This window comes from Anas platyrhynchos, chromosome 8, assembly GCF_047663525.1.
Source record: "Anas platyrhynchos isolate ZD024472 breed Pekin duck chromosome 8, IASCAAS_PekinDuck_T2T, whole genome shotgun sequence".
Lineage (NCBI taxonomy): Eukaryota > Metazoa > Chordata > Aves > Anseriformes > Anatidae > Anas > Anas platyrhynchos.
In genome coordinates, this window is record NC_092594.1 from 968,847 (window position 1) to 981,930 (window position 13,084).

Consider the following 13,084-nt stretch of genomic DNA (forward strand, 5'->3'; position numbering starts at 1 on the left):
TCTTGCACCAGGAAAAAAGAGCAAAACCTCCCCATCTTTATTAACATTTTCTCCTCCCCTTGCTGGAAGAAATGTAGGGTCAGGGGAAAGACCCCCCTCTTCAGCAACGTTTCACTCCCAGGACCAAAATCCTACGACTGACAAGTATTGTTCTATTTAAGCACTGATACTGAGTATACGTGTTTCCATTTGCCCAATTACTAGTAACAATGGAGGCAGCTATAGCAGCTTTATCAGAATGTGAGTGCAAGTGAAAAAAATTAATCTTTGTAAGGTAAGTAAAGTGACTGTAACTCAGCAGCCTGCCAAGGCAGATTAATATGGCTCTTTGTAGAGACTCTTCTGTTTTCCCCAGATTTCCAAGAACTAGAATGATTTGTCTTCATTGCTGCTGTTCACCACTCGTTATTTCTTTTCTCGTTTGTTGACTAAGGCCTGTCAGCAGTAAGCCTGCGTTTGGAGACTAGATTCAGCAGCTTTCAAAAGGTTTTGATGCATTCTAGCTCTTTCCATGTGGCACAGCAGTTTCTGCTTGAGATAGGCATTAAATGACAAAGAAAATTAAAAAAAAAAAAAAAAAGAGAGAGAGAAAAAAAAAGCTAAGTGCACCTACCTGCACATGCTTATTTTTCTCTGTAATTATTCGTATTACCCATCCTAGTTAACAAAGGTACCCCAATAGCATGCACACAGGTAACAAAGAATACCAGAAAAAAAAATGTAGCCCACACTGGAGCTGGTGTCTCAGCACTCATTTCTGCATGGGCAGCCCATCACAACGCATTCATATTATGCCTGAAGGTCTTTCACTGTGAAAAATATTTTCCCAAATAGCTACTGCATTTTTTATTTTTTTTTAAATCAAGATATACGTTAAGTGCCATAAGAAAATATCAGCCAAATTAATCAATAAACATTATTTTCTCAGACAAAACACACCAATACATATTGTTAGCATATACAAATACCTTTGACAACACAGCGTGGACTGTAATTGCTTTACTACAGACCATGCACAATCCTGCTATCGCATCCATTCTCAACTGCAGAGAACTCTATTCACTTGAATGCAGTAAAATCTGTTGCTATCAACCAAAAATAGCAGGTATCGCAAATATCACAGTTTATTCATAAACTATACGGAGTATTTCTGTTCTGTAGGAATTATAATTGCAAGCTTTAGGCTCCTGAACTTCAACAAGAGGTTGCTCTTGTATGGGCACACTGGGCAGCCTTTCTACAGAGCAGCATGGAAACTTGTGAACAGAGCTTACTCTTCAAAGGGTCACCAGCTATAAGGTTTCAATTGTTCTAGCTTGCCATTTTAGTAGCTGCTCAAATCTAATTTAAATTATCTCTCCAGTTGTAAGTTTGGTTAGATTTTATTCTTCTCCATGTGTTAAACTAGATCACCTGTGCCCTAAAAATTAAGGCTGCAAGAGCACAACAATTTAGCACTGACCTTTGGATATGCCTTTCTGTCAAACCCAGGTTTGACTGTCCTCTGTTTAGTCATCTACGCTATGATACCTTATTCTTCCTTCCAAAACAAGGGAACAATACAGTTCTGAATTGTTTTAGTTAACTCCACAGTAAAAGAGGTCACTGCTGTCTTCAATGACTTCTTCAAAATAGACACTGTGGGGGACAAAAAGTCTATGCTCTTCTCTAACATTGCGCTGATACTCAGAAAAATATTGCTACCTTCCCGTCTGACCTCAGTCTACAGAGATACTGCACCTTTTCTGAGGCACGGAACTATGCAACTTACTCCTCACTAAGCATCAATATCAAAGCTTGCCAATTTTAACAATCACTCTTTGTGCTGACACCGAGTAGAATTTCAGAATAAAATTAATTTATTCCAACTTTATCCAGACCAAAAATATTTCAGTGTCATCCATTAGCAACTGCACTGTAAAATTCAGCAGCCAATATAGTATTATTAGAAAAGAATAATGCAGAATATTAGCTTGAAATTACAGCCTGAAAACAGTCAAAATATTTCTGGTGCCAATTAGTTTTCATTCCCTCACCTGAATTTGTTCGATCATCTGATTATGGTGCTTTGTCTCGTTCTGATCTTGTGCATTTCTATAAATCCCATTAAGCAGACAGTTACCTACTCTTGCAAGGTATCACATGAGTTTTAAAGGCAGTGTAGTGTTGGCCTGCTCTGAAATACAGTTTTTTACTTTGCTCTTGTTTGTGGTGGTGGTTGCTGAAAAAGAACAGGTTCGGAATTCCTAAAATTCTGTGCCAGTAAAGGACAGTGTGATGCCTTTCCTGCCCTGTGCCATGCCTGCCATCACCCCCGATCATCTAAACTAACCTAGTACTTTTCAGTACTGCCCCTGTCTTCCCTTTGGTGTACGTGTAGCTGAAGTCAACCAAGAAGAGTTTTCTGTGCTGCAAACCTGCTAACACACCTCCAGAACCGCTTCCCAGCCAATTCCCTATTGCGTGAGTCACACAGACTGTGCTTTCTCTTTGGGATTTTGTATTTGTTCTTTTCTGTCTTTGTTGTTTCCATTAGTCTAAAGTAAAAGTCATTCAAGCTGAAAGGACATATTTGTTCTCTGTTAATGAAAAGCCTTACCGTCCCTCTGCAAAGAATTACATCAACCACTTGTGCTGAATCACTAACAGGAAACTGCTCTCACCCACACTGGAAACAATGCTCAGAGACTCTGCTGCAGATGTGCAACATGGCAAAACTGTGCAAAATCACTAGCCTAATTAGTTAAGAGGATAATGAGTGATGACTAGGAGGAACCTCACTGCAAATATATAATGCAAACAATAAAGAAAAATAGGTGGTGTTTTCAAACAGCAATTAAATCTATTCTGTTCCCTTTATTTTTATTGTTGTTGTTGTGTTACAGACTCAGATTAGCCCCAAGGAAGGGTGGCAAGTTTATAGTTCAGCCCAGGATCCTGATGGCCGTTGCATTTGTACTGTTGTTGCACCTGAACAAAACCTATGTTCAAGAGATGCCAAGAGCAGACAACTTAGACAGCTGCTAGAGAAGGTAAGTCTTCCCAATGAATTTCTCCTTTTGATCACTGAACTTCCCTGGAAATCCACTCCTGCCTCTCTAAGTTTAATATATAATGGTGCCCTGAAGCGTTATCTATAAAAACATTCCTTCAGGGTATATCCCCTACCTGTGTTTTCACCACTTATCGTAATTTGTCTGTTTCCCTCATAGCACACCTCTGTCAACCCAAGCCACTTATCTAGCAAACTGAAGTTGCGTTTTCTCTTGCTCATTCCCCAAACCCTTTCTTACACACATACAGGACTGACTTTCCCTGTGTCAAAACAGTTACAAATCCCACCTTAAACTTCCTCGTTGTTGTGGGATTTAAACTACAGCTCCTGCTTCAAACATGTAAGTCTCTTGAAGGTCATTCCTTGTCTCTTATCAGCAAATAATGAGATACAGACATGACAGCACCATCAAAGCAGACCGTACAGATGAGAAACAATTCTAAGTTATTTTTATTTCTTATTTCCTCAGTTAATACTATTTATTTCATTCTCCGGTGGTGCAAATTTTGTCTAAACAACCCAATTCTTATTCCCACTATTATCCACTCTTGTTTATATATTAAAATTGGTAAACTGTTATTTTGTATGAACCGAAAAAAACACTGCAACCATGAAAACACAAACTATTATTCTGCATTCCCTGTGTAGGTAACCAAGTTTATAGTTACTGTGTAACAGCTAGTAGTTCATACCCTGAGGGACTGAGACAGAGCATTTGAACAGCAACAGCAGAAAGCAACATAAAATGTAGACCCCCCCCAAAAAAATGCATTTTTCAGCATACAATTTTCAGTATTTTTTCAGCTATAGAAAAATCACTCCAATGCTAAATCCAGCAGATGTTCCCTTCATAAACCTCCATGAACTTCAGGAGGGACTTAATTTCAGTTTTTGACAGAGTCCATAGCATGACATGTAACTAAGTAGTTTTAGAAACTTCCCAAAAACAATCCCTTTCTCAGAAGAAAGTTTTTCAACTTATGTAAAATGTAAAGGAGAAAAGTAGAAATGTAGAAAGTAGAAATGTAAAGGAGATGGGAGGACAGGCAGTCATGTTTGCTCCTGATACCCATCTTCAGTTATTTCTCCTTGCCCTCTCCTCCACAGAATATATTAACAGGTTTTAATGAGCTATTTTTCCATCTCAGGGTCCCAAGGAAATAAAACATCAGAATTTTTCCAAGCTAAATACGTTGGTGAGGGTAGAGTCTCCTAGAATGGGGTTCACACCACCTTCATATTGTTCCAAAACTGATAAAAATCCCAGCCAAACTCAATTAGTTGGCTTTCCACTTACCATCTATGACAGGAGGTAGGAACGATCAAAATTCAGGATAAGACCTAATTCAGTAAACGTGTTAGCTATGACCGCCAAACAGCCAGTAATTTTTAAGCCTAATTAATGTTTTTCATCTTTAACAACAAGCCTGCCCTCTTACTCACCATTCCTACAGATTTCATGGTACTCAGCAGATGCAGCTTGAGAACAGGTACAAAATGAAGTCACAGAGAAAAACCTGTGGCTTTATGTGTCAACAAAAATACCTACAGACCTGTGGACCATGTGTGTCACCACAAAACCGAAGAACTACTTGCTTGCTCAACAGTTGGAAAGCAAAGAAGAAATAAAAACGTTACTTTTTCACTTAAAAATACTTCTAGGAACTGCCAATGGTAACCGTCCAAAAGCTGATTTGTACTATTTTAAGTATATATTTTTCTGAATCCCCGCAGTCTGTAGGTTACAACATATTAATTTCAAATACAAATATTAGTTTAAATTTTACATGCTCTTGCAGACAACAGGAGTACTGCTACTTTTGTGGTTTATTAGGAAGGTCAATTTTTTTTTTTGAGACAAAACTTCAATACAGCACTTAATATTCTTTTTTTTTTTTTTCATAGTCCACTTTTTTCCCGTTTTAGTGGACGGAACACTTACTGTCAAATAATAACTGCATTTGCAAAATGTGTCATGTTTATGACTGGGAAAAACATTGCTTTTATAATAGGCACTGCTAGATAATTATAATTATCTATATATAGATATATATATCCATATATATTATATAGATATATAATTAACTCCAGATGAAAAGTCCTTGCCTCATTTTAGTGAAAGTGCTAAATGAGGTCACTTGCAGTACTACAGTTTCCTGAACAGTCACTTATCTATAAAAAATGATTTTCTACTATTAAAACAATTGGCTGAAGTTTCTAATTTTATACTTGTAAAACCACAAGCAAATCCCAATTTAATGATGGCCCCATCCCAGCTTATCTCTGGACAGTCTCATGTATTCCTTATAGTGAATTATTATACCAATGCCTACTAGGTATGAAAATCACACTCTTCGTAACAGCCCAGAAATTTTCTCCTAATCTTAGTCCTGTTCCTCAAGTGGAGGAGGAAACACATGGTGCATGGAGCATCCTGAAGAACAGGCAGCATCTACTACAAAAGACAAAGTAGCCTCTAACAATTAACAGCATTTTTCCAGCCCATTGAAAATGGTGCTGAAAGGATCCCCCTCTCTACCTCAAAGAAACTATCCAAATACTCTGTGGCTCTAAGATCTCAGTCCCGCTAGCCCTCTGTTAGCGCTGTTCCCCAATTTTTGTACTGTCATGCAGTTATGGAATTTAAAACCTATACTGTGGTATAAATGGCTCACAGCTAAAGCCTTGACATAAGTACATTTTATTGCCTGACATTTAACTATCTGAGCAGGGAAAAAAAAAAAAAAAAAAAAGTAAAGCAACAAAAAGTGCATTTAGAGAGTGTTCTTCTTTAACAGGTTCAGAATATGTCCCAATCTATTGAAGTTTTAAATCTACGGACTCAGAGGGATTTCCAGTATGTTTTAAAAATGGAAACACAAATGAAAGGGCTGAAGGCCAAGTTTCGGCAAATTGAAGATGATCGGAAGACATTAATGACAAAGCATTTTCAAGTAGGTTTTATTTTAACAATAACTTTGAAAGCCTGCTGGAAGCGATGTACTAAGCAGCAATGCATGGACTGCTAAGATCTCAGCTTGAAATGTTCATACAAGAGCAACATTAAAATGAAAAGCGTAATAAGATTTCCTTTATGATAATAATCTTTTGCTCTGTTCAATTTAATTGTACTAGGAAGTAACCATTAATTATTAAGATATTGGAGATATGTCACTAGAAACAGATTCCTGTTTTTCCTGTATCATTGTGCATGTCATACTGAGAAATTTATATTCATTCAAGCTCCAGTGATAAATGGGCAGATCCAATGGAATTAATAGCAAGTAACTAGAGAGTTCTGCACTTTTACTGCTGCCTGACATTCACTGCAGTTGAAGGGAAGAAAGCCTATAATAAATCAGGTTGTTGTAATTTTTATCCAGTAGAATTAAGATCTAATTTCGTGTCTGAAGGTTTGCTATTCTGAGTTTGGGATAGGGGAGGAGGGCAATCATTCCCAGTCGCATCTGTATGATTAAAAAAAGACTTCTAAGGAATTTTAATGACAAGAAAAAAACACAAGCCAATCTTTTTGTGAGGAAGGAGAGTTGCAAAGATTACAAAACAGCTTTGTGTATTCTGAGAGGAAAAAAAAAAAAAAACAAAACACCTATTTGAAGTACTTTTAAGGAGAAAAATTTACAAAAACATAGTTAAGTTCTTCAAATATCAAGTCTGATAAACAGTATTTCAGGTTGCAAGACAGCAAGGTAGAATCTAAAAAATATATTACAAAGCTTACATTAACAAAATTTATATTTAAACCCTTCATGAAACACAAAATGGACATACTTTTCTAATCAGCATTAAAGTTACATACCTAAACAATTACATAGCTAATTTATTTTCCAGAGACACTGAATATTCTGGACTTAATAGCATCAGGAATTAAATACTTTAATGATCTGACTACCAAACATTATTCTTTGTCATCACTCTTCATATAGGAGGCTGAACACATTCTTCTAGTAATTTTCAGGTAGTAAAGCTCTGCAATTTTTCCTTTTATCACTCATTGCTACAACACATTTCTATAATGCCATTATATATTCTTTATCCTCATAATAGTTTTTCTTGAACAAAATATCAAAATTTGACTGTCTGATATGTGATGTCAAAGGTAGCAGACTCCTGCAGTATTCTAACCTTTTAAATATTCAGCATTTATATTGGTCAGACATTTAACCTCAGTTTGATAGTTTGCCAGGAGCATAAAGCAGATTTCCAGCCAATCAAATGATAGAGGAATTTAGAAGGTCAACATCACACAACATGCTGCTGGCTTTCTGAAATTCAGCCTACTAAAATTCCAGTGCTTTATCTTACCTGAGACACAGGAACTTCTTGATATAACAAAACCCCTCACACCAGCAGGTGCAAAGCACCAGAATATGCCTACCACCCATTCATTTTGCAGTACAATTTAGTTCCTGTGCCACGGATCACAGCAACAAGTTAGGAACGTCAGCAAACACTATGGTTTTGGTTTTGTTTTGTTTTTCATGAAAACGCCAAAAACATCTTTATATCATTTACTGAAGCGGGATGTTTTATGCTATGGTTCCATGTTTCTGAGAGCCAAATAGAACAAATTTGATCCAGGTCACACTTGAGAATATGGTCATATTTCTGTCAAATCAGCATTCATGCCAGGCAAAAGATATTTGGTCCCCCCCAAAAAAGTTACAGCAGTTTGCTCAAATGATACCTCATCTGACATAAATTCTGTCAGGAATAAGTTACCTCCACTAATTCTCCTAAACTCATCATCTTGCTGAGTTTTGTTTTTCCATCCATGATTTACCCATGATTTTTGACTGCTTACTGCCCCTAGAACCAAAGCCTAAGTTCATCATTTCAAAATCAAATATAAACTTTTGGCTTTTTGTGCATTCCACATCACAAAACCTAGTCTCGTTATCAAGAAAGACACAACTGTTTGTTTTTTACAGATATATTAGGCTCAAGATGAATTTTTAATAAGGATAGTCAAATAAAAAATAGTTTTAACTGTAGACAAAAACTCTTCATTTCTTCCTGTCCACCTCAATAATTCTGCTAATATTCTATAATTGGAAGACCCTTTGAGAACAGAGCCAAAGATACAAAGAAAACTTCTGATGGTTTCTAATCCATTTATAACAACATATCTCTTTGTAATTTAAAATGCCACTTCCTAGATATTAAGATAACCTGCATGCAAACTATTCTTTCCAACTCCACATATAGGCCTTTATTTTGAGCAAATAATAATTCCAATATGAAAACCATTGTTAAAACTGCATGGATGAGCTGAGCACTGAAGAGACGTAAAACTCTCAAGCTGTTCTAGAACACGTTTGAGAGGTAAAAACTCAGAGGCAGATCTTCAAGCAAATCTAATGCCAACCCTGACTATCAGCTTCTTTCACATCTCCTCAGTAGAAAAGCATTCTGTTTGACATTATGTTATTTATTTTGAAAATGTTTTACCATGCTTATTGCATCCATTTATACGAGTGATGTAACAAACTGTACGTATCTCCGTGCATCTCATTGACTATACTAACTAATGACCACATTTGCTTCTGCACCTCTTCTTTGTGCTTGGGCATCCATTTAGTTCTCTTCTGCTTTCCCTTTTAATCTGCTGACTATTCCATCTATTCCTTCAGGACTCCATTTTCTAATCTCTTCAATAGCCTCTCCCTGTGTGTCCTCATCCATTCTCAGTCTCTACTATCACCTAATATTAGTGCCTAACAAGTCTCTATTTCCACCCTTTTTCTTGTTTTGTCCAGGCTTGCATCTCCTCATGCCTCTGGCATTTGCTCACAGAAGTCCTGCTGTTTTCTCAAAATATAAACAGATATGCAAATCAAGGGCAAACCTACAAGCTTTTCATAAAGCAAAACCTTTTGATTGCAAGGATTATTGAGGTTATCTACAGAAAAAAAATAATAATAAAATAAAAATAAAAAGAAAGAAAAAAATAACCTAAATCTAGACTAATTTAGTAAAGATTAAGTTTACTGCATTTAAAAGAATTATTACAAAAACAAAATATAAGCAGTCTTTATAAGTTACAAAGAGAAATTCTCAATGTACATGACAAAAGTCTGAGAAAGGGGCAACCAAGAATTCCCAAGTGGAGCCTTGCTTTCCTTAATTGATATTTAGGAACAGGAGTGGTGACAAAATACCAATTGCACATAGCAATAAAATGATTTGCTACAGTCCAGAACAAAGAACGCCTGAGGAAGTTCAAAGGCACCTAGTGATGTAGAAGTACCACAAGTACAAAACAGTTTAAGAACCATGGATTTTTCACTTCAGAAGAAAGAGGTATATATCACTGTGTCCAGATCAGAACTAAACAGGGTCCAACAGATATTTAGGAAAAAATGAACTCAGTATTTCTAAGGAGTGAAATAAAAATGAACAGCTTACCCACTATAGATCAGGTGTGATGTTTTTGACTGTCACCAGGTGTTCAGGTCTAATCGCCTTTTCTCAGGAAGATACAGTCCATGGGGGTTTATATCCTCTGGATGGAAAGTCAGACCCTCAACAGGTCTGGTTCAGATCACTGGAAGGTAATCATATACCTCAGTAGAAATAAACTATCATCTCACACATTTTGTCTACTGCTTACTGCCATTAATTCTGAGATTTCTAAGACTTTCACAGTACACTGAAATAATAGCTCTAACTAAAATCAATAGTCATTTTTGAGTCATTTTAATAATCAGGCATAAATATTACATAACAGGGAATAAGAGGATTTAATTCCTTTAAACTGCTCTAATACGCATTTGATTACCTTTAACAGGAGTTGAAAGAAAAGATGGATGAGCTCCTGCCACTGATCCCAGTTCTGGAACAATACAAAACTGATGCCAAACTAATCACCCAGTTCAAGGAAGAAATTAGGAATCTGTCTACTGTACTCACTGGGATTCAAGAAGAGATTGGTGCTTATGACTATGAGGAACTACACCAGCGGGTGCTCAGTTTAGAAACCAGGCTTCGAGACTGCATGAAAAAGCTCAGTAAGTTTACTGTTTCTTGTCAGATTTGATCCCACAGCTGTACATTTTTGGTTTTCTCTATAGCAGGATGAAGTTTTCTTTTTTGATGAAAGTCTGAGCTATATTCAGGAAAATTAAGAAAACATTTAGGAAAAAATTCTTCACCAAAAGGGTTGTGAAGCATTGGAACATGCTGGCCAGGGTAGTAGTTGAGTCACCATCCCTGAAGGTATTCAAAAAATGTGTAGATGTGGTGCTTACTGGCATGGTTTAACGGTGGACTTGGTAGTGCTAGGTAAAAGGTTAGACTAGATGATCTTAGAGGGCTTTTCCAATCTCAATGACTCTCTAATTCCATACTCTGATCTGTGCTACCCTAAAAAATGTCAAGAGTAACTCCTCTTAAGGTTAGTCATACCCCTCAAAATTTGCGCCAACGTATTTTAGATAATTACCTACCCTACTTTATACAAAAGGAACTGAGATGGAAAATTATAAAAGATAGCAACTTTAAATCTAAGAGACTTACAACTCATTGGGGAGATACAAAGGTTCTTTCTAAAAAGTTCAGACGGGCTTTTCTATTTAAGTCATTTTTGGTTAATCAGTGTGAAAAAAACAATAGTCAGAAGTAGACTGGAATCAGTTTGGCACTGTCCATGATACAAATCTTGCTATGACACCTGAGAGCCCACTCCAACTGCACTGTCTTTAGACCTGTAATACCAGCATTAAGACAGATATGCCACTTTCCCATCTGGAACACAACAAAATTAGCATTATATCTAATTTAGTGGAGTGAAGCATGATTTTTTTTTTTGAAAACACAGCAAAAATCCATCATGAGCACTGCACTAGATTTACATCAGGCAGCCTCCATCTTTATTGCTCATGTTGCTGGCTTTTGTTAGAAAAAGTTGATGTTCAGCATCTCCAAAAATCAGCACTAGCTCAGTATTAGCTACCAAAACTAAAAGTCTGAAGTATCGTTAAGTGTCAACCTTAACTTCCATTACGCAAGCAGGGTAATTGGTACCCACCCACTTTGCAGCCATGATGCAAAGTCTGCCCTCAGAATGCACGCACTGACTTTGAGAAACCTGATAAAAATAAATTAGCTTAAAGAGAGGAATTATTTTTCTGATTCTGATTGTCTTTTATGTATGTGGACCAAAATGCTAATTGTATGAAGTATCACTGAGAAATTAGGAATTTCTTTTATCAAGTAATGCAGTTCTCATGGTAATAATGAACTATCGAGGAGTAATTTTTTCTTTCTTATATATAATATTCCATGGTAATTCTATTACACTTATTTCAATTAAATTCTAGTGATAATACTTAAATTGGTCATTAAGGAAAAGTATTTTTGTTCATAAAAGTGAAAATGTGTTATTTTGAATATTTATTACCTTAATTATGAATTTCGTTGCTGTTCAAAATATATTTTATAGTATTTTTAAAGAAGGGTATTTCTGACAAAAGGAGTAGAAAATCAAGAAAATCTGAAAAACTCTACTAACATATTTAAGTTACCTCACAGTTTATGGCAATTTTACTTAAATATTGAAATATAAAAATAGCAAGCACCTCAACAACATCTTGCCAAAAGGAACTGAAAAGACTCCCAAAATGCCATGTCCAATAATGAATGAAATAGCAATTCAGTGAAATCAGTAGGAAATTTTCAGTGTTACAATTAAGTGTTCATTGAATGGCTTTTGATAATATTTTCAAAGACATAAATATCAATTGAATGTTTAATTGCCTTTGAGGTTTCATAAATATGGCCTCTGCAAGCAGTGTAAAATGTGCTTTAAATTTAATATTTACAGAAACAATTAGAAGAATCAGTACCTGAGATTGCAACTTTTAAAACAAGCAATGGATATACCTACATACATATAGATAGATAGATAAACAAACAACAAACAAACAAAAAAACAGCAGTATCTGATGAGTTAACATTGGCTTTTTCATGTTGAATGTTTAATAATAAATAAGTTTTCACAACAACCACAAGGCACTGACAGGTCAGCCAAGTTTTCACTGTAATAGACAACAGAGACATACATCATTTTTAGAAAAGGTATACCTCTGAATTTTAACAAGTCTTTCTGTTGTTCAGATTGTGTCAAAGTAGGAGGGCAGCTGAGAAATAGATATGGTGTTGGCTATGTTCGTACTTCCTAATTTTTATACAGCTTTGTAGCTAAGATGACAAGTTGCCCTTTCCAATCTGGTGGGTAATATTTTGATACATACTTTGGAAGTAGCAGAACACTGGAGATGAAACTTAAAACCAGACCTTAATATAACGTAAATCACTACAATGCTATTGGACTCCTTGGCTTGATGCAGAAGCCAAGTAACCTACATTTAGGATTGCCCAGCTTAGTGGTGATAGTGTTTCTAGCTGGGGGAACATTATGCTAGGTATCAGTATTAGCATCATCTACAGTTTCCTTCTCTTGATGTTTGTTACTAGACAAACTTGGACACTTTGCTTGTAAGAATGTTTGCATAACGCAATGCAATGCCTCTCAGCAGGATTCATTACCTCCAGTGGACACCTTGCTAAAGCAGTTTTACGGCTTCCAATACTGAGGTAGCTTAGACATCTTTGCATGCCACTTCACTGTGCTGCATTGATCATGTTTTGTTGACATATATATGTATCATAGCATAAATCAAATTATCCAAACGCCCACTTGGGTTTTGGATAATGATGACACTGTTTTTCAAGTCAGCCACCCTAGCATTTATGTGTGTCCATTATTTTTTTTTTTTTAATTTTCTGATTCACCTTGTTTATACATCCCAGGACTACATATACATTTGCTGTAATATGAAAAATTAATTTTATTTATTTATTACAAATAGGTTTGTTTTGGTTTGGTTTTCTTTTGTTCCCCCCTTCCCTGCCCAAGTTTCACATGTATATATATATTGTTTTATATTGATTTATATCTCATCATTCCAGATAACCCACTAATAGTTTTCATATATCTTCCCTGTG

General features: G+C 36.0%; 1 protein-coding gene across 3 annotated transcripts in view; it reads left to right on the forward strand.

The window, feature by feature from the left end:
- The window catches only part of LOC140003107 (noelin-3-like), a 47,927-nt gene extending 36,896 nt beyond the window's left edge, over positions 1-11,031 (forward strand). The window contains exons 2-4 of one of the 3 annotated variants that reach the window (XM_072041922.1): positions 2,886-3,032; positions 5,854-6,009; positions 9,867-10,645. In XM_072041922.1, the coding sequence (XP_071898023.1) occupies positions 2,886-3,032; positions 5,854-6,009; positions 9,867-10,115 (552 nt within the window). In that variant the 3' untranslated portion in view covers positions 10,116-10,645. Of the gene's footprint in view, positions 1-2,885; positions 3,033-5,853; positions 6,010-9,866 lie in introns of all 3 variants that reach the window. The other 2 variants (XM_072041921.1, XM_072041923.1) reach the window with 2 other exon arrangements.
- The last annotated feature ends 2,053 nt before the right edge of the window (positions 11,032-13,084 follow it).